At 42.1% G+C, this 22,783-nt stretch overlaps 1 protein-coding gene across 2 annotated transcripts in view; it reads left to right on the top strand.

Annotated features, from left to right (window-relative positions):
• LOC138102762 (splicing regulatory glutamine/lysine-rich protein 1-like) overlaps positions 1-21,101 on the top strand; it is a 100,601-nt gene extending 79,500 nt beyond the window's left edge. Inside the window, exons 10-12 of one of the 2 annotated variants that reach the window (XM_069000511.1) lie at positions 12,590-12,676; positions 13,380-13,509; positions 14,859-21,101. In XM_069000511.1, the coding sequence (XP_068856612.1) occupies positions 12,590-12,676; positions 13,380-13,509; positions 14,859-14,969 (328 nt within the window). In that variant the 3' untranslated portion in view covers positions 14,970-21,101. The remainder of the gene's footprint in view (positions 1-12,589; positions 12,677-13,379; positions 13,510-14,858) is intronic. The other variant, XM_069000512.1, reaches the window with a different exon arrangement.
• The last annotated feature ends 1,682 nt before the right edge of the window (positions 21,102-22,783 follow it).

Below are 22,783 nucleotides of genomic sequence, written 5' to 3'. Positions count from 1 at the left end.
GGATTCAATGTTTCTTACCATCCAATCTTGATGGAGTACACATTGAAAAATCCTCTCTCTCAATTCCCAGCAAAGTGACCTCAAAAGCTCGCATCCGGACTTGAGGGAAGAAATCTCCTCGCACATTTCCAAGGAGTGTGTAAGAGACTTCTGCCTCTGTGATAAACTGTAGTACTTTTATAGTGTAAAAACAGGCTTTTTGGTTGCCTATGTTTGTTTATCTCTTCCCACATCTGTTAAACTAGCAGACCTTTTGGCGCCAGGAGACAATACCCGCTGGGCCTTGCCCGCCTGGGTTATCTCTTCTATCTGTGGTGGGAGAGGGGTGATATGCCCTGCCACACTCGGGTGTTAATTAACCAGGTGGCCTTCGCTAGATGTAGATCCCAATGTTTGAAGGTCCCACCACCAATTGTTTTCAATGTAGTTTTTAACAGTCCATTGTACCGTTCAATTTTCCCAGAGGCTGGTACATGATAGGGAGTATGATACACCCACTCAATACCATACTCTCTGGCCAAGGTGTCTATGAGGCTATTTTTGAAATGAGTTCCATCATCTGACTCAATTCTTTCTGAGGTGCCATGTCACCACAGGACTTGCTTTTCAAGGTCCAAGATGGTGTTCCAGGCATTGGCGTAAGGCACAGAGTACATCTCCAGCCATCCAGTGGTTGTTTCCACCACTGTAAGCACGTAGTGCTTGCCTTGATAGGTCTGTGGGAGTGTGATATAATCAATCTGCCAGGCTTCCCCATATTTATATTTTGACCATTGTCCACCAGGGGCTTTACCTGCTTGGCCTGCTTGATCACAGCACGTTTCACAGTTATGGATAACCTGGGAGATAGTGTCCATGGTTAAGCCCACCCCTCAGTCATGAGCTCATCTGTATGTTTTATCTCTTCCCTGATGACCTGAGGTGTCATGGGCCCACTGAGCCAGAAATAATTCGCCCTTATGCTGCCAGTCCAGATCCACCTGAGATGCTTTAATCTTTTGAAACCCAATCCACCTGTCCATTGTTGCAATGTTCTTCCGTAGCCTGACTTTTGGGTGAGTGTGCATCTACATGATGTACTTTTACAGCCAACTCTCTACCCGGGCAGCAATGTCTTGCCACACTTCTGCAGCCCAGATGGGTTTACCTCTGCAGTGACAATTGGTCTTTTTCCATTGGTCCAGCCATCCCCACAGAACATTTCCTACCATCCACAGGTCAGTGCAGAGGTAGAGTGCTGGCCATTTCTCTTATTTAGTGATATCTAAAGCCAGCTGGATGTCTTTCAGGTCTGCAACCTGACTTGATCCACCTTGTCCCTCAATAGCTTCTACAACTCGATGCGTAGGACTCCATATGGCAGCTTTCCATTTTCAATGTATCCCTGCAATAGGGCAGGAACTGTCATTAAAAGAGAGTGTATTGCTTTTCATTTTCTGGTAGCTGATTATATGGTGGGGCCTCCTCTGCATGTTTTACCTTCTCCTCCTCTTATGATGATAGTCCAAAATTTTCACCTTTGGGCCAGTTCATTATGACTTCCAAGATCCCTGGGTGATTGGGGTTTCCTATTCGAGCTTGCTGTGTGATCAGAGCAATCCACTTATTCCAGGTAGCATCAATGGCATGATGTGTTGCAGGGACTTTCCCTTTGAGCATCCAGACTAACAGTGGCAGTCAGGGTGCCAAGAGGAGCTGAGCTTCAGTGCCAATCACTTCTGAAGCAGCTCCAACCCCCTTATAAGCTGCCAGTATCTTTTTCAGTTGGGGTGTAACAGGCCTTGGATCCTTTGTGTCCTTGACTCCAGAACCCCAGGAGTCATCCTCGAGTCTTCTAGGGTACTTTTTCCTAGAGACTCCAGGAAAGATCATTCTCCTCAGATGCAGTGTAGAGCATATTTTTCACATCTTGTCCTGTCTTGACTGGCTCAAGGGTTACTGCATGAACAATATCCTGTTTAATTTGTTCAAAAGTTTCTTGTTGTTCAGCACCCAACTTCTTAGAAGGTAGAGAGGGCTTACAATCTGACCGTATTCTGGAATCTGCATCCTCAAAAAACCCACAGTGCCTAGGAAAGCCTGTGTTTCCTTCTTGCTGGTTGATGGGGACATCGCTGCTATTTTTTTGACCACATCCATTGGAGTCTGATGATGTCCATCTTGCCATTTTACTCCTAGGAACTGAATTTCCTGGGCAGGTCCCTTGACCTTACTTTGCTTTATGGCAAAACAGGACTTTGGGAGGATTTGGATTATTTTCTCCCCTTTCTCAAAAACTTCCTCTGCTGTGTTGCCCCACATGATGATATCAACAATGTATTGCAAGTGTTCTAAGCCTCACCCTTTTCCAGTGCAGTCTGGATCAGTCCATGGCAAATGGAAGGGCTGTTTCCACCTCTCGGGCAGTTGATTTCAGGTGTACTGGACACCCTTCCAGGTGAATGCAAACTGTGGCCTGCACTCTGATACTAAAGGAATGGAGAAAAATGCATTAGTAATGTTGATGGTGGCACCACTTTGCTGCCTTGGACTCCAGTTCATACTGAAGTTCCAGTATGTCCGGCACAGCAGCACTCAGTGGTGGTGTGACTTCATTCAGGCCACAATAGCCTACTGTCAGTCTTCACTCTCCATTGGACTTATGCACTGGCCATAGAGGGCTATTAAAGGGTGAGTGAGTCTTGCTGACCACTCCCTTGCTCTCCAGTTCATGAATCATCTCACGGATGGGGGCCATGGAGTCCCAGTTAGTGCAGTATTGCTGACGGTGCACTGTTGCGGTAGCAATTGGTACTTGTTGTTCTTCAACCCTCATCAGTTCCACAGCAGAAGGGTCCTATAAGAGACCAGGCAAGGTATTCAGCTGTTTAATTTCCACTGTCTCCACAGCAGCTATCCCAAAATCACAATGATGCCCTTTTGGGTCCTTGAAATACTCTCTCCTCAGGTAATCTGTGTGAAGGATGCATGGGGCCTCTGGACCAGTCACAGTGGGGTGTTTTTGCCATTTGCTCTGGGTCAGGCTCACTTCAGCTTCCAGTACAGTAAGCTGTTGGGATCCTCCTGTCACCCCAGTAACAGAGATGGATTCTGCCCCTAAATATTTTGATGGCATCAGGGTACATTGTGCACCAATGTCAACTAATGCCTTATACTCTTGTGGGTCTGATGTGCCAGGCCATCGGATCCTCACAGTCTGATAGATCCAATTGTCCCTTTCCTCCACCTGGCTGGAGGCAGGGCCCCTCTAGTTCTGATCATAGTACTCATTGCTCACTTCTGGTAAATATGACATGGAGGTCCCTTCAAGAGTATCAGAAGTAACATCATCCCTTCTATTCTGTCTGAGGACTTGCTCACTGGAAACTGGAGCGGCATTTATCCTTGAAGAATTTCCTGCGGTGGTTGCCCTTCCTCTCAACTCATGTACCCATGCTGCTAGGGCAGAGGTGGGTTTTCCATCCCATTTACTCATGTCCTCTCCGTGGTCACACAGGTAAAACCACAGGTTACCTCGTGGTGTGTACCCTCTCTCTCGAGCAGGGGGGCACTTGCTCCCAATAGCAGACTCTGGTCCATACTGGTGGGGCATGGGACATTAACTCTCTCGAGTCTTTCAAATCTGTCTGCTGTCTTGGACAGTCTTTCCACAGCCAAGGTACCACAACCATGTGAACAGACCAAGCAACATTGTGACCAGTGGCTCTGTACCTAATATAACAAATGCTCGTGGATGCCCCGCTTGACTCCCTACACAAAATCAGACTCGTTAGGGTTGGAAGGGCTCTCTGGAGATCATCTAGTCCAACCCTCCTGCCAAAGCAGTGTATATTGGATCTGACTGAGATAGAGTTCATTTTTCCTTAGCAGCCCTCACAGTGATGTGCTTAGCATTGGTAGCTGGAAGGGTGTTGATAACACACCAGTGTTTTGGCTACTGCTGAGCAGCGCTGTTCCTCTAACATTCCTTCCCCCCATCAAGGAGCTGGGAGTGGGCAAGATCCTGGGAGGAGACACAACTAGGCCAGCTGACCCAAATTAACCAAAGGGATATTCCATACCATATGACATCAGCTCAGATATAAAAGCTAAGGGAGAGAGGAGGAACGGGGGGCATTCATTATTCTACAATGTTTGCCTTCTGGAGCAACCACTATTCGTGCTGAAGCCCTGCTTCCTGGGAAGTGTCTGAACATCGCTCGCTGATGGGAAGTAGAGATTAACTTTTCCCTTATGCACACGCAAATTTTCACTTGCTTTTTTCCTTTGCTTTAGTAAGCTGCCTTATCTCAACCTACTAGTTGTTTTCCATCTTATTCTCTCCTGTCCCACTGGGGAGTGATAGAGCAGCTTACTGGGCACCTGGCACCTAGCCAAGATTAAACCACTACAGTCCTTTTGGCACCCAAATGTGAGATAAGATAAAGGCAGTTATACATATATATATTGCATGCTATAGTAAATGGTAAATAGTAGTTATCAAGTATCAAGCTCTTATGAGGGACATGGTGTTTGTCAGCTGCACTGCTTATCTCTTTGTTTTGCTGCGTTTGGGAACATGTTAAGACAAACAATGACGATGAGTGAATACAGCTCCTTCTCCTTGCCCAGGGTGGATGTGAATGATTTTATACTGCAGACTTCCATGGTCTTTGCTCATCCTTATGTAAGCTGTTTAATACTATTAATAATATTAGCTAATACTGTTGGTATGCTATGGAATTCATGGAATCTGTCATCATCCTGGTGTAAGAGAAAACCTTTAGGTGAGGAGCTATTGAAATCTGCTCTGAGGCATCCAGTTCCTGGGTGGCAGGGTGAGTGGAATAGGGTAGTTATCACCTCCCATTGCCTGGGACTTTACACCCAAACAGGTAAACAACCCTAATAAACTGACCTGTCAACTGATAGAAGGGTGCCTTGTTTACTCCCACTAAAACCAGCAGCTTCTTGCTCCGTATTGGGGCCTGGCCTGTGCCTACCGAGCCACTGTTCAATACTCTCCCAGGACTGTAGTTGAGGCAGGAATCCAAACTGCATTTGAGGACACTATAGCTGAGACAGGGACTCAAACCACAGCAACTACAGTAATTGCCCCAGTAGTGAAAACAAAAAATGGACAAGGCAAGTGGCAGGCCCATACCACTGATTAGTAAAGGAGGAAGAAGAAGAGAAAATAACAGTAGGAAAGGAGGGATTAGATCAAGAGGCAGGCCCTTCAACAAAGAAATTGAAAGGAGTGAGGCAAATCAAACGGGGAACCGAAGTTACTTGGTCCCTGACCTCATCAGAACTTTGAGACTTGCGAAAAGATTACAGCCACCAGCAAGGTGAGCGGATTTCTGCCTGGCTGCTTTGATGCTGGGATAACGGGGCCAACAGTCAGTAGTTAGAAGGTTATGAAGCCCAACAGCTGGGATCCCTTGCTAAAGATCAGGAAATTAAGAGGAATTGGAAAGGAAGTAGCAATTTGCAGCCTTTGGAAATGGCTTCTCTCAAGCATAAGGGCAAGATATCCATTTAAGGAAGATCTTATGAACTCCCCAGGGAAGTGGACCGCTGCAGATGAAGGTATCTAGTACTTGAGAGAAGTAGCAGTGCTGGAAATCGTCTATAATGATCTAAAGAATGACAAAGTCCCTAAACATCCAGAGGATGTCCCTTGCACAATGGCCATGTGGAGGAAGGTGGTTCAAAGCACCCCTGCATCATATTCCAGCAGCTTGGTATCATTGTATTATCCACAAATGGATACATCAACTGTAGAGATGGCATCCTCCTGTCTCTGAAATGTAGAAGAGACTCTGGGTACTTCCTCATCCCTACAAGCCAGCACCCCTGCTTTTAGGGGCAGCCCAAGAGATCAGTCCTCTCCTGCCCCAGTCAGAGGGAAGCCCCAAGCACAGGCTATGTAACAAACTCTGGTTCTTTCTGCATGACCAGGCGGGGGGGACATGAGGAAGCAGGACAGTGAACCCACCTTTAAGTTGAAAGCCTGTGTCCAGGAACTGAGAGGGAAGAGAGCTGTTAAGAAGGGGTCACCCAAGAAGACTGTCAGTGTAGTTGCCACAGAGACAAGAAGGCGATCAGCAATCTCCCAGACATAAAAAAACTGAAATAATTTCCTTCAACCCTGGTGAGGGAACTTCTGATCTGGCATCGCAAAGGTCAGACAGTGAATACTCTGACCAGGAACAGGAATAAAGGGTCCCTGCCTTCAGCCAGGAGGAGGAAAGGGATGACCAGGTATACTGGACTGTGTGTATTCGATGGCCTGGCACATCAGAACCTCAGAAGTATTAAGCTTTAGTAGATACCAGTGCATACTATACACTGATGCCATCAAGGCACAGGAGTGCAGAATCCATCTGCATCTCTGGAGTGACAGGGGGAGGTCAGGAGTTGTCTTTATTAGAGGCTGAGGTGAGTTTAACAGGGGACAAATGGGAAAAGCACCCCATTGTGACTAGCCCAAAGGCACCTTGTATCTTTGGCATCAACTACCTCAGGAGACAGTATTTCAAGGATCCAAAGGGGTATCGATGATCTTTTGGTGTAGCTACAGTGAGTACAGAAAAGATCAAACAGTTATCTACCCTCCATGGCCTCTCAGAAGATCCCTTCCTTGTAGGCTTGCTGCAGGTTGAAGATCAGCAAGTACCAATTGCCACCAGGACAGTGCATCGGCGGCAATATCACACCAACCGAGACTCTGTAACTCCTGTCCATGAACTAATTCGTTGACTGGAGAGCCAAGGAGTGATCAGCAGGACCCACTCATCCTTTAACAGCCCCATATGGCCAGTGTGAAAGTCTAATGGGGAATGGAGGCTGACAGTAGACTATTGTGATCTGAATGAAGTCACCATCTCTGAGTGCTGCCATACCAGACATGTTGGAACTTCAATATGAGCTGGAATCAAAAGCAGCCAAATGGTGCCACAATTGATATGATTAATGCATTTTTCTCAATCCCTTTGGCAGCAGAGTGCAGGCCACAGTTTGCTTTCACTTGGAGGGGCATCCAATACACCTGGAACAGACTGCCCCAGGGGTGGAAACAGAGCCCCACAATCTGCCATGGATTGATCTAGACTGCACTGGAACACAGGGTCACCTAGAGCAGGTTACACAGAAATATGCCCAGTTGAGTTTTGAATGTCTCCAGAGAGGGAGAATCCACAACCTACCTGGGCAACCTGTTCCAGTGCTCTGCCACCCTCAACATAAAGAAGGTTTTCCTCATGTTGAGATGGAACTTCTTGTGTTTTAGTTTATGGCCATTGCTCCTGGTTCTGTCACTGGGCATCACTGAAAAGAGTCTGGCACCATTCTCTTGGCACCTACCTTTGAGATATTTATATATAGTGATGATATCTGTTGGGGTCCCTCCCCCGCGCCCTGTAGCCCTGGGAGAGGGGCCCTGAGGGGAGGCACGGGGTTTCCCTGCCCCTGCTCAGCCTCGTTCCCCATTGGTTGGTTTGTGTTCCCCTGCGCGGGCAAAGCAGCTCGGGTCCTGTGACTGTAGCAGAGTCCCTCGGCAGAGCCCAGCCATGCGGCTGGGGAAATAAACATCTCTGAAACATCTAGCAAGAATCCGTCCGTATATATTTCTTTTCCACGGGACTCCTGGTTTGATATATGCGTGTTGCAGTATCCCCACTGTAACATATGGTGGAAGATTGCGAGCAGAACGATCCCCGCGACTGATTTGTGTGAGTAAACCCTGGAAACTTTGGATTCCTCTTCTTGGTTTTGTTTTGCTATTGCATATCTGGACTATGGAAGAATCGTGGGAAATGGGGCTCTCTGAGCCACAGAAAAAAATGTATCTAGAAGTAAAAGGAATCCTTGAACAACAAAACAAAAAAGTATTTGAACCGGGAGATCTTGAACACTTCTTTATGTGGCTTTTCAAAGAGTTCCCCTATATTTCCCGAGACTTACTTTTTGATATCAAACCTTCTGGATATCATCAGGAGTGTTTCTGGAACGAGATCTGCGATAAGCTAAGGGATGGACGAGCGATAGAAGCTGTCCGTGGATCCTTTATAATCACTGACGCTCTTGAGGAGCATTTGTATGGTCCCATTACCCCTAAAGCAGAAGATCATACTTCTCCCGTGGCCGAGACCGCGCGGCCGCCATCCTGGGAGCGCATGACTGCAGCTGTGCCGATGGAGGTGCCTGCGCTGGATGCGCCCGGCCCCCTCGGGAGCGCGCGCCTTACCGCGGACCCCATCCCTGTCTCGGGGTCCCCGGCCACGCGGCCGCGAGTGAGGAAGCAACGCCGCAGGCGCCATGGGTGCCGTGGGCCACGAGCAGCCAGGAACCGGAGGTCAGCGTGGAAGCCCGCTCTGTGCATACGTCTCGGAGACCCCTATGCAGGGAGAAGCGGCGGTTTCCACAGCGACACGAGAAGCCGCGCAGCGCAGCGCCGAGCCGAAACGGGGCCGCTCTCAAAGCAGCGTGGAGTTTGCGGAGCGGAACCACTCACAGGCCACGGAGCCAGCGGCGATGGCAGCGCGGGGCCGTGCAGAGCCCAGACGCACCGGAGCAGCGTCGTGCAGAGAGCGCAGAGCGGCCGCGGCGCGGGGGCCTGACCGAGACGTCGGAGTCGGCGAGGCGGCGGCCACGCGGGACCGGCACCCACGACAGACACGCAAGCACGTGATAGGAGACGTTCTAGCAACGAAAGTCACAGGAACTGTGAAATGGTACAATGTAAAAAACAACTATGGATTTATAACACGAGATGATACAGGGGAAGATTTATTCATCCATAGAACTGCCATTAAAAGGAATAACCCTAAAAATTACCTGCAAAGTGTAGGAGATGGGGAAGTTGTTCAATTTGATATAGTGCAAGGAAAGAAGGGTTTACAAGCAGCGAATGTTACTGGGCCTGGAGGTATTCCCGTCAAAGGCAGCCGTTATGCACAAAATTATAAACAATATCCATTCCAGCAATTTCCCTACCCACAGCCTAATTTCCCCTTTTACCCTATACCCAATATGAACCCTTTCCTAAGTTTACCCTATCCCCAGTTTATTCCCAATCCGTTTTTTCATCCATGGTTTCCCTCACAAAACCCTGCCTTTGCCAATTGTTTCCCCTACAATTCCTCTCCGATGCCGATGGGGGGATGAAAAGGGGGAGGGAAGAGATTGAACCCTCTCCTGCCTCAGTTTCCCCACAGGCATGTCCAGAGAGTTCTGTCTCCCTTCTGTCAGCCCTAAGATGTTCCACAGAATCTGTTTGGACATTTAAAGACTCAGGAGGGTGGCTTGTTTTGTTTTGAAACTGTTCTTGTTATGTTTATCCAGTTGTCTTCATTCTCCTTTTATTAAAATAAAACGGGTGAGATGTTGGGGTCCCTCCCCCGCGCCCTGTAGCCCTGGGAGAGGGGCCCTGAGGGGAGGCACGGGGTTTCCCTGCCCCTGCTCAGCCTCGTTCCCCATTGGTTGGTTTGTGTTCCCCTGCGCGGGCAAAGCAGCTCGGGTCCTGTGACTGTAGCAGAGTCCCTCGGCAGAGCCCGGCCATGCGGCTGGGGAAATAAACATCTCTGAAACATCTAGCAAGAATCCGTCCGTATATATTTCTTTTCCACGGGACTCCTGGTTTGATATAGGCGTGTTGCAGTATCCCCACTGTAACAGATATCCTCTCTGAGTCTTCTTTTCTCTAGACTAAACAGGCCCAGCTCCCACAGTGTCTCCTCATGAGAGATGCTCCAGATCCCCCCCCACCATCTTTGTGTCCTTCCACTGGACCCTCTCCAGTAACTCCTTGTCTTTCTTGTACTGAGGAGCCCAGAACTGGACACAGCACTCCAGATGTGGCCTCAGAAGGATCATGTCCCTCAGCCTGCTGACCACACTTCCAATGCACCCCAGCATACCATTGGCCTTTCTGGCCATGAGGGCAGGCTTGGCTCATGGTCAACTTGTCATCCACCAAGACTTCCAGGTCCTTCTCCACAGAGTTGCTCTCTAGTAGGTCATCCCCAGCCTGTACTGGTCCTTGGGGTTATTCCTCCCCAGGTGCAGGACCCTACACATGCCCTTGTTGAACCTCATTAGGTTTCTCTCCACCCAACTCTCCAGCCTATAAAGGTCCTGCTGAATGGCAACACAGCCTTCAGGTGTATCAGCCACTACCCCCAGTTTTGTATCATCAGCAAACTTGTTGAGGGTCCATTCTATCCCTTTGTCCAGGTTGTTGATAAACAAGTTTATTGTGTTTTTTACACACCCCACTCTCACACGGTTTCATTACTGGCTCAACCCCAGGTTTCCCGTAGCAGAGTCTCAGACATCTGGTTCCTTAAAACAATTTATTCATGGTGCAGTAACAGAAACAGCTCAAGCTGGTGCCTCCAAGGAGGGACCCCAAACAACTGAATCCCTGGGCTTTTATATCCTTCCAGTCTATCTGCACAATAGTCTGGGGTCTTCCTGCCAAGTCCTCAGCTCCTGCTGTGTGTCTGAGTGTCCGGTCACCTGGCTGGTGCTACAGGTCCCTGTGCTCTTTGTTGTGCTAAAGGTCAGTGCCAGTTCACAGCTTCTTCCTAGGGGTCCTGCTATTTCCCACCACCCAGAGTTTAATCTGCAGCTCACACTGCAGCTGCACACTGAGCTCTACCTGCACAGAATGTATTACTCAACACTCATGAGAGTGAAGTAGAGGGGGAGTTAGTCCACACTACCACCATTCTTCCAAGTACTGCTAGTTTGAGGCAGGTGTTGTGAAATGTCTCTGCCTCAAAGCTTCTGTCTCAGAATTCAAAAAATTCTAGCACTGCTAGACCTGATGTTGGTCTAAGGCAAATCTTGGAGTGATTTCTAGTGAACTTTATTTAAATCAACAGGAAGTTGGCTCCAGTCATGACCCTGTGGAATTTTCCCTTTGAGACAAGAATGTTAGTTCTGTATATGATTTAGTCACAAAATCAGTATCAAAGTTTTCAAACTTTTTCCTTAAATTTTGCTGTATTAGTGTTCCTTAAGTGTGAATAAAAACAGGCACACAAAAATCTTTTTATAGACAAATGTAACATAGAGGTAGGAATGGTGTCAGACACAGCTGTAGTTCTTCAACTTGAAATATGAAAAGCAGAAACTGAAAATTAGATTTAATGAATAAACAGCTTATAGTTGGAACACAATTACTAGGGCACTTACTTGGTTGCTCACAGATATGTATGCAGGAAAACAAAATAAAGGGGATGTACTCAATGTAGACCAAGTGGGAGCACTGTTGGAACAATATATTAATTTCCAATTTCCATTATCTGATGATAAATGTGAGGATGTTCAAAATGATGTGCATGTTAACCAGTGAACAGCTGATCAATGATTGTGGGGGTTCTTTCCATTATTTTGAGGCCACTTTATATTTTTGTTTACCAAAAATTTAACCAAACTTAAGAGATTGCTGAACAAAATAGTTATGAACTTTTGTCCTGTGCAGCATCAGGAGATCAAGCTAGATACTGTCAAGAGTATGAATCCAAATAGTGATACTAGGTATATCTTGATATATGCTTTTGTAATTTATCTAGTAACTGTTGTTTTCTTGGCCTTCCTAAATATTAAAGAAAATCAGTGTGAATTGAAAAAGCTGGTACACATAAGTGTAACTTTTGTGTTGTATCTTAAAATGCCCTGACAATTAGTTTTTAACTTCCCTGTTGTCTTTGATGGTTCTTCCTGTCTGCTTTTCCTGCCCTATGAAGAGGTGATAGGAAAGAGTCATCTTTGATAGATAGGTCGTATGTTTATGTTGAATGAAGCTTTTACTTGCTCAATTTTTACTTTATTTTATCATGTGCTTTGGTATGTTTGCAACCAGTTATTTAATGTTCTGTTCTATTCGAGATCAGACTCCATAACAGCAACTTCATCAAATTTCATACATCTGTATAAAACAGCTGTTTTGTAAAATACTAAGAGCTCTTCAGTGTGTTGTAGAATGATGCATAGGTTTGCTGAGCATGGACTGATAGGAAAACAATAGATATTAACTTTTTCATTTTGATTTTGACAACAGCTTGAGATTAATTTTGCACTGCTTGCTACTAAACCAATATAAATGCTAGTTTATGTATTCAGGAATTAAATTTCAGTCATGCTGAACTGGAATTCCAGTGATCTTAAGCTTGCAATGTGAATTTTTGAAGTTTATAACTTGAGCACAAATTTATGCCTTTTGTCTTAATGTGGCTTTTCATTCAACTCTATTATTTTACTGACTGAAGAAACTTAGTACAGGATTAGTGAATTCAGTGTGTTTCCATTGTTATCACATATAAGTACAAGCATGTGAGGATAAGCATAAAACTAAAATCTGAAAGGAAGGGCACAACTTTTTTTTCCTACTTCTCACTTCCATTCTCTCACATCAAACTGAAACATGAATTTTTGTTTGTTTGTTTGTATGGTTCATATATTATTGGTCATAGATAATGTTAAATTCAGGGATATTTACTTAGTTGTGTCAGATCATTTTAAGAGCTTTCTGGTTTTATCCAGTTGCTAAGTTTATTATTTTTCTTCTTTGGTGATCTTGAATTTCTTGGTCCTCCAGAGAAAGGCGTAAAAGGAAGAGTAGAAGTCTCTCCAAGTCTCCTAAAACAACAAAAAAAAAGTCTTCACAAACTCCTTCTCCGAGAAGGTCAGTTTGCTGTAAACATAAAAGTTAATGAGCAGTAAAGGAGGAAAAAGTTATAGTATTTTTGTTAAATTGAAACGTGATATAGAGATCAGTGTTATGAAAGGAGCTAACTCACTTTGTGTTTCTTCTGGGTTTTGGTATTTTGGTTTGGAAGAAGCTCTTTAGTAATTTTAATTTCTAAGGAAAAGGTCTATTTTTCAGAAAACGGAACACTCAAAGGTAGATGCAGATGCATATATTGGAAACAATTTGGGAAGTATTTTCATTGATTTACTGCCCTTTCATTAGTTATCTCAGATAATTTCAATTGGTCAGTATGATTCAGTTCTAAGTTAAAACAGACCAAAAAGCCCTTTATGGATTTGATCTTTGGTGTGCTTTCAACTGGAGAGTTTTAAATCTGTTAGCGATGCAAATTTGCTTCAAATCAATAAAAGCCCTTCATTAGATACAGATTAATTTGGTTTTCTCTTTGCAAATACCACATATACTGAAGACATGCATTCTTTAGCTCTCTTCCCTTGTCTTTGTGAAGGCATTTTTGTTATTTTGAAAGTGGCTGAACCTTTCTGAAAGAAAGCAAACCAGGATACCAACATTCATAGTTATTGTATGATTTACTGTACAGTACAGAGTATGCATTGGTAGTACATTTGTTGCTGTGGGATCAAATTCTGATTTGAGTAAAAATTTTCTTAAACAGAAACAAGAAAGAAAAAAAAAGAGAAAAAGACACAAATAATGAAAGAAAAGAAAAGGAATACTCCAAGAAAAAAATTAGTAAAGAAAAAGAGGGAAAGGAGAAATCTGACAAAAGCACCACTACTTTGAAGGTAAGCTGTGTGACCAGGTGATAAACAGAGTGGAGAGCTGCAAGTGGAACAATTATTGGAATTTCCTCCTGTCTTTATCTTTCTTTTCATCACCCTTCTTTTCCCCCTGTTTTCTTTATCAAAGTATTGCCACTTGATGGAGCTTGTGTGAATAGGTTACTGAAACACTTTGTTTTGGTTTCTCTCTCTTTTCTGTTCTGTGCCATATGTTAGGAATTGGCTGGCTGCCTATCAGTATGGGCAGGTATAAAGGAGATTGTATAACTAAGCAGCAGGGTTCAGGGTTAGTTTGCCTGTGTCATGGTTTAACCCTGGCCAACAACTAAGCACCACACAGCTGCTCTCTCACCCACTCCTCCCCGATGGGATGAGGGAGAAAATCAGAAGACTAAAAGGGACAAAACTCGTGGGTTGAGATAAAGACAGTTTAATAGGGAAAGCAAATGGTGCACACACAAGCAAAGCAAAACAAGGAATTCATTCACCACTTCCCATGGGCAGGCAGGCATTCAGCCATCTCCAGGAGAGCAGGGCCCCATCATGCATAGCGGTTACTTGGGAAGACAAACACCATTGCTCAGAATGCCTCCCCCTCCTCCTCCTTCCCCCATCTTTTAATTCCTATGAAGAAAATTAGCTCTATCCCAGCCAAAACCAGCACAGGCTTTCGATCTGAAAAGATTTTTAATAAACTGCAGTTCAGCCTCTCCCTGGTTGCTTTGGTCCTGGACTGCATATTTGACTCCGCAGGAATAAAGCTGAAGATTTGAGGACAGAGTAGTATGGGATTTTCCCTTGCAAAATAGAAGGTGGTGTGATTAAGAAAAGAAACATCTTCAAATGTTTAATCTTAGAATTTAAAACCCAGCATGCTTCTAAAGAGTAGTTTGTGTTACTCAGAATTATTCAACTGTTATAAAACAGCTGATTTAGGTGACTCTGTCCACATGCTTAAGTAATTGTCTTACCCAACAACTCTCTTAAAATTTATCAATTACCTGACAAAAAATATAAAATAATAATTGCAATTCTGTTTTACTTTTAAAATATGTTGAAATCCTAATTTCTGGAGCTTTTTCTCATAGGTGCCATGATGCTGCTTGCTCTGTATTACCTGAATATTGATCATAAAGACAGATCACTTTATGGCAATGATTTCTTGGGTGACAGGTTATTATGAGTGCTTAACTTCAGCCAATTTTAAAAAAATACTTTAAAAACCTCTATTCTGATAATTGCTGAAACAAGGCATGTAAAAATTGAGGCAATCAAAATACCAGTAATTGGTTGGAAGTCATATCTTGTAATGCTAAGAGAATTTTTTTTTTAAATAATTTTATCTTTGGTAGGACAAAGATCACACTGAAGAGGCTCAGAATTCAGAAACTAACAAGGAAGTAGGCAATAGAGATACAGAAAGGATTGGTGAAGTCAAACTACAACAGAATGGGAACTGTTGACCAAATGACAAAAACCTCTCAATTAAAATGGAAGAGGTTTAAAGCAAAGAATGGACCTCTGACTCAACTAAGTGATGAAATCTCAAGCTTCTTATTTCCCCTAACAAGGAAGAAAATATCAAAGTAATCAACCTGAACATGGTGATAGTACTAGTAGCTCTTCCAATTCTAGTGACAGCTTTGTCAATTTCTTGCTGTAAATCAAGAGAGCACGGACAAGTAGTTATACCCTGAAAAGGCAGATGCCATCAGAACTATTCATGTCTGATAATCCATGGATCTCCATGATGGTTGTACTTACTTGTGAAATGATTTATGTTAAGTTTTGCCATTATCTGTTACAAATAAATAGAAACTGAAAGATGTAAACCTGTACTATCCAAAAAAGCTGAATATATGCATCGAAGATTGTTTAAAATTCTGCTTGTTCATGAATTTTGTATTGGTTTACTTTTTGGGTTAAAAATCCACAAAACCTTCAATGTGTACTGTTTGATGTGCTTCAAAATGGTGCATAAATGTACACACTGTCTTCTGTTATAAATGAAAATTATTTTTAAACATAAACACAGTTTTATGGTTCTTATGTTAAATGCCCACTGACTAGTTTGTTTTTCATTTTCTTACTGCTTGAGATTCTTGGGTTTTATTTAAAACAATTTCTTACTGTTATGCTTAAAATAATTATTTCTTTTAAAGTACTTGAACAATGCATGATACTTTTCTGTTCCAAAAAGGAACATTGTTATGTTATAGGTAATAGGTTAGCTTACGGGGTTATTTTGGGGTTGTTTTGGTTTTTTGTTTATTTTTGTCCTTCCAGAAGTGAGCACATTTATATGATATTATTATAACTTACAGCTTTGTTTAGAGCCATACTGCAGTGTGTCTGTTCAGCTGCAAATAGTACAGGTGCCATTATGAAAATGTTTTTTTCTTATTTGTTTAAAAAACTATGGGAGCATGAGCAGAAGCTTTTGTGCCTTCTTAATGTGGTATTTTCCAGAAATGTTTGTACTATTACTTATTTTCATCTAAATCTTACATTATCTCTATTGCTATTTGTCACCACAATACTGTAGACAAGAATGCAAGTTATTTCTCAGAATGATTTTTTGATTCACTTGTTAAAATACTAAAACTCCATTTTTACTTTTTTAATTTTATTACTAGAAGAGATTTATAGGTGAAAGCAAAGATGCATTTCGGGTACCACCACTGTACAAAAGCAGTAGCTGAATACAAAGCATTTTCTGATCACCTGCATCAAAGACAGCCCTTTAGACATTTAATCTACGTATGGATGGCCTTAATTGTTACCTCTCCATCATCATCTCTGATACCTGTTGGGTGATATAAAAGGAATCGTATGCAAAGCTGAGGGGATAAATAATTTCGGAAAAAAGTTCTAATTTACAGAGGAGTGATATAGTAGAGATTCTTTTTTCATTCTTTAAAGAAAAAGCATGTAAGAAGAGAAGGACAAACCAAATATTTTTGTCAAGCTAAAACATGGCTTGTGCTCTCTGAACTAATTTAATCAGTTTCATCATTGTAAGATTTCTTAAGTCATACCTTTGAAATTTATACCTAAAATCAAGTAGATTATTTTTAAAACAACTTAACACAATCAAATTACTTAATTGCCTTACTTCATGGGAAGTTATTTCCTTCAGCTAAAAAAAATTAATACCATATTAACTATTTGCTTTCAATTTGTTTTTATTTTCCTTAGCATAAGAAATTCTTACCACAAAAACAAAAACAAAAAAGAAAAGCATATTACAGGGAATGTAAAATAACCCAATTTGATTGTAAGATGCTTAATCACTCTTTTTTTAATAGGATTTTATGTTCTTGGCTGTGTACACTTAAGACTAGAAAATGCTTTACCATGTAAAGTATAGACACTCATTTTTGTGATGTTTAAACCCCATGCTGTTGATTGGTAAGCAGCTTATTTTGATGAAAGGATGACAAATCTGTATGCTTAGAGAAAGACTGTGAAGGACTGTCTTACAACAACTGTCTTATTTATGATGTGTAAGTAGCATAGAGCGAAGAAATTCTTTGTATATTTGTTGTCCTTGGTACCATTTCACTAATAAAATTAAGTATTTTAGAGGGAAGTTTTTGCTTTTACATACTTTCAGTTGATCTGATGCTGGCTGAATGCCAGGCACCCACCAAAGCCTCTCTATCCCTCCCCTCCACAGCTGGACTGGGGAGAGAAAATTTAATGAAGGGTTCATGGGTTGAGATAAGTACCAGGAGAGATCACTCATCAAATACCATCATAGGCAAAACAGGCTCAAATTAGAGATAATTGAATTTATTACTAACTAAATCAGAGCAGGATAATGAGAAGTAAAATAAGACCTTAAAAACACCTTCCCCCCACCCCTTCCTCCTTCCCAGCTCTACCTCCTACCACAGTGGTACAGGGAGACAGGGAATGGGGGTGTCTTGGGGTGACTTGATGTTGTATTCCCTATTGCTGCACTATGCCCAGAAATTAGTATACATGCCTTTCTATGCCTTTAAACTGAGCCTGAGAGGGGAGAGAGAAAAGTGTACTTTTTCAAAGCAGTTTGTTTTCATGTTCCAAGGACACAGAGATAAAAACCTGTCTGCTTCTGCAGAGCGAGGGTGGGGAAGCAGCCTGCTTGCTTTCCAGCCAGCTTTTGGCCAGATTTTTCAGCTCCTTTTCCTCCAGAGAGTTGAACTTTTGTTTTCCTAGGACTTTGGGTTTTTTTTCCTTTTTCTCTGCTGGACGGTTTCAACATCAGAATACATCGGGAGGAATTTCCACCGAGGCCTTGGCCCTGGAGGGGGGCCCACCACCCCGTCCCAGCTCCAAGGAGGGGGAGAGAGAGACTATGGAAGGACTCTGAAATTTTCCCAGGTTTTTCTCTCCACAGCAAGAGGTTTTATTATTTAGCATTATTATTCTTTTCCTGTGTGTTTGTTAAATAAATAGGTTTTACCTCTTTCACTTTCCTTCAAGGAAAATTCAATTTTTCCCAAACCTGGTGGTTGTAACCTGCCTTCTCTCAGAGGATATATTTCTAAGTTTGGCCAAACCAGCACAGGGGGTTATGGTCAGTTCATCACACATTGTTTCTTCCACTGCTCAGGGAGAGAAGTCCTTCCCCTGCTCCAGCGTGGGGTCCTTCCCATGGGAGACAGTTCTCCATGAACTTCTCCAACATGAGTCCATCTCACAAGCAACAGATCTCTGCGAACTGCTGCAACATGAGTCCATTCCACGGGCAACAGTCCTCCCCAAACTGCTGCAATGTTGGTCACTTTTCCACAGGGTGCAGTCCTTCAAGAACAGGCTGCTCAGGCATGGGGTCCTCTCTCCACAGGCCTCCCATGGGGTCACAGCCTCCTTCCAGGCATCCACCTGCTCCAGTGTGGGTCTCCTCTACAGTCTGCAGGTGGATCTAGGCATCCCCATGGATCTCCATGAGCTGCAGGGGAACAGCCTGCTTCACCATGGTCTTCAGCACGGGTTGCAGAGGAATCTCAGCTCTTGTGCCTGGAGCACCTCCTTCCCATCCCTCTCCACTGACCTCCGTGTCTGCAGAGTTGTTCCTTTCACATATTCTCACCCTACTCTTCTCTGGCCGCAATTACAACTGCGTCACAATGTTTTGGTTTTTTCTTCTTAAATATGTTATCACAGAGGTGTTATCACCATTTCTAATTGGCCCAGCCTTGGCCGGCATCATGTCTGTCTTTGGAGCTACCAGGGATTGGCTCTGCTGGACATGAAGAAAGCTTCTAGCAGCTTCTCACAGAAACCACCCCCGTCACCCCCACGCTACCAAATCTTGGCCATGCAAACCCACTACATTCAGGCAGCTTCTTTGATTTGAAATGGGGATACAAATGAAAGTAATACCTTTGAAAAGCTACATTTCTCCTTTGGGAGAAATTAGAATTCGTGCAGTGTATCACATTTCAGCTGAGATTAATTTGATTTCCAGAGTGTTATCCTGAAATGGCATAACTCTATTATATAGCAGTTACAGAATATGAAAAGGATTGTGTACAGTTAGCAAAGAAACATGCCTTTGAAAATTAATAGTTAAGGATGGAAGCCTTACTAGCTAATGCATCATGTGTAAGTCAATATGCAGCACATTGTTATATCATATGTGAATTAATCATTCCCTTACAAAAAGTTTTGGGGTTTTTTTATTAAAAAGGTAAACAAACAAAAGCAAATCTGCCAAGCACATAAATTCCCTCCCCAGGCCAGGTCATATTTTCTTAAAAATTCTATATTTTCTGATTTTGCTTTGTAAATACTATGCAGATCTGTGAAGTAGTTGTTATATCTATTCATATTAGGTGATTTTCAGTTCCCCTCTTCCTAAAAAGCCACCAGTAGAGAGCTATTACTCTGTAAAATGCCTGTCTCTACAGAAGGTAGCTAATTTTTAAACCAGTAGCATAGCACATTAGTGAAGTTCCTGCTTGCTCTGCCAGGATTGTGTGCATCATCCATTAAACGTGTACCTCTTCCACTGAAAGTTCATTGCCTTCATCGTTAATACGTTTGCATGCTGCCTTGCCATGTCAGAGTATTTGCTTTTGTACTTTATAAATTAGATGAAATTGAGTAGAGGTTTTGAGAACAGTGTAGTTCATTACAGTTGTATTGTTTTAAATGTAATTTCATTTGAATCAGCCTTTATTTGAAAATGTGATTTGTAATTGCTCAGAAAACTGATGACATGGTGCTGTTTTGCTAAGATCAATGTAAATCATTTCTGTGGAAGCTTCCATTAGCGACCACAGTTATTTCACAATTGTGTTTCTGGAAAACAGATAGGATTTTATTTTGGATTTTAAGAGGGAGGTAGCAGAAGACAACTGCTGGTGGATGAAGCAGGATTCCAAGCTCAAAATAGAGGTGGCTATGGCTTAGATAAATTCATTGAAGTAAATGGTAAACCCAGATGTGAAGGATGAAATTTTGTTTGCAAACACTGTTAGTAGTATGGTGTGCAAAAACTCTTAGTTTTCAGTTTTCAGAATTAGAACTAAGAGGGGAAAAAAGCACCTAAGTTGGAAACTAGAAACATCTGAACAATGCCTGAGAAACTGGTGAGACATGAGTTATGCCTACTCATTATTTGCCTGCTAATTTCTTTGATTGCAATTTCAGATAGTTCAGATGTATCTATCTTTAAATTATCTGGCTAGCAGTGGCAACCTTCATACAGCTTGGACTCTGAAATGAGCTGACCATTTAAGTGCATTTACTCTCCTGCTAAGAAGGTAAACTGCAGTCTGAAGCATGCTTGTATTTCTTGATAATGTTCTCCAGCTCAGGTACATCTTAGGCATTATCTGAAATTAATTTGAAACTGCAAATCTATTTGTTACATGGTGGCTTATCTGTGTTGCCCTTAGTTTGAACTGGTATTTGTAATAGATTTAAGATTTAGGGATTTCAGTGATTTTTCTTTTGGTCTGAGGAACAGATAGTAAGTAAAGGCTGCTTTGTATGATAAAAATTCTTGTATACTGCATACTTATCCTAATTACTATGACCAGTTATTTTTTTCATTCATGTGTAGGACTGTTGCAAGCAGTAATGACATAGTGATGTCTGTATCTTCTACTTTTAGGTCTGAAGAATCTCGGCTTTACTGTCACGTTAGTTTGTAATGAAGTTTTTGTTATTAGTTTGAAAATTGCATTATAATGGTAAACCAAATAGTTTTAAAGACATGAATTCTGAACAATGAAGTATTGCAAATTGCGGCATATTATGGGTCCCATCTGCCACTTGATACTTTCAGTTTTATAGCAGTGGATTATGGCCTTTGGTGTTGTCATAATTTTAAATGTGAGAATTTGACTTAGTGAAACAAATGCTGGTATTTGAAAATAGTAAAAATAATGTAAATCAGTAGGGGCTCACTTCAGAGGGATGTCATTTTCTCACCAGAGAATGGAGTGTGGACAGTTGAAATTTGTAGATAGTGTTATTACCTAAAGAGAATCTAAAACTTAATTTTGTTTGCTATTACGTAAACAGGAAAAAAGTTTTCAGTCTGTATCTTAGGTTTATTTTTATATGTTGAAAAGTGTAATTAAAATAATATTGAAAACTAAAAGCACTGTATAAAAGGGATTTTTTAAAATATAAGAGAAATATGCTTTCAGTTGTGTTTAATTTTAAACTCCTAAAAATGTCTCTTCATGAGGTATTTATTTTTATTTCAAATTCAAGAATGCTTCATTTGTAGGTAAGTCATTGCAGGATCTGAGCATGTTAGTAACGGGTTTTTTGCTGTACTCTCTTCAATATAAAACAGCGAAATAAACTTGTCTGACAATATGTGCAGACAGCTTTTTTCCCCCTAGTTTGAGGAGGCACAGCTCTAACTTCAATTCTGTATTACTTAAGGAAATAGTACAGTTGAGAAGCTTTCTATGGACTTCAGTTTTCTCAATGTTTTCTGAAACCATGGTCTTACTACCCAAGAGGGGAAAAAAATTGTCATGGCAGTTTTATGATTGTTGAGCCTAATACAGAAGGACACTGACAGCAAAAATGAGGTTTAGCTGTTTATATATTATCTTCTGGAAAGTTCCAGCTTACAGTTATTTTTGCATTACATTTTTTTCCATTTATCTAGTGCTAAATAATTACTCACTAAAGCATTAGAGATGGTGATTGAAAATTGACTAAAAAAGTGTCAGTCATTTAAAATGGATTTTTTTTTTTTTTGCATACCTGTCTTGTTTGGCCACATATTTTAAGAAAACAGGCAGACATGAGTGTTAGTATTAGTCTTTCCTTAATTGTGCTGCTTCAGTTTCAGACCTAGGAAGACTCCATGCTTCTCCTTCTCTTCTGTTGTTGTTCTCTCTATAATTCTTACATTGTTGTTTTTTTTTTTTAATTAAAGCTTAAAAAAACCCCTTTAATTTTAAAGTAATATTTTAAAGCATTGATTCAAATTGCTGGATTTAGACATTCAAAGCAAATGTATAAGGATCTGCTTTCATCAGATTTCTGTATTATAGTGGAGACCTAGCATTTTCCATAACTGCTTCTCTAGTTTGTTCAACATTAAGGAGTTACTATTATTTTACTAAGACTCGTTTAATAAGTCTTCTGAGCTGTTGTGGTTTAACACCAGGCAGGAACTAAGTATCATACAACCGCTTGCTCACTTCCACTCCTCCCTCCCTGCTGGGATGGGGAGGAGAATCAGAAAAAGATAAAAACCCATGGCTGAGATAAAAACAGTTCAATAAGAGGAAAAAAAAGTAAAATGCAACAATAATACTAACAAAACCAACAATAATTTTAAAATGTAATTACAATAAGAGGGAGACAGAGGAATAAAACCCAAGAGAAACAAGTCATGCACAATACAATTGCTCACCACCTGCTGACCAATGCCCAGCCTGTTCCCAAGCACTGATTGGTGGCTCATGGCCAACTCCCCCCAGTTTATATACTGAACATGATGTTCCATGGTATGGAAAATCCCTTTGGCCAGTTCGGGTCAGCTGTCCTGGCTATGCTCCCTCATGGTTTATTGCGCACCTCCTCACTGGCAGAGCATGAGACACTGAAGAAGCCCTTGTCTTAGGGTAAGCACTACTTAGCAACAACCAAAACATCGGTGTGTTATCAACATTATTCTCATACTGAATCCAAAACACAGTGCTGTACCAGCTACTGAGAAGAAAATTAACCCTGTCCCACCTGAAACCAGAACTGTATCCACCCCTTATTCCACACTATTTATGTCATGCCAGGTCCCACACTTTCC

The sequence above is a fragment of the Aphelocoma coerulescens genome (assembly GCF_041296385.1).
Source record: "Aphelocoma coerulescens isolate FSJ_1873_10779 chromosome W unlocalized genomic scaffold, UR_Acoe_1.0 ChrW_unloc_scaf_1, whole genome shotgun sequence".
NCBI lineage: Eukaryota > Metazoa > Chordata > Aves > Passeriformes > Corvidae > Aphelocoma > Aphelocoma coerulescens.
The sequence above is the reverse complement of the archived record's forward strand: the minus strand, read 5'-3'. Positions and strand labels throughout refer to the sequence as shown.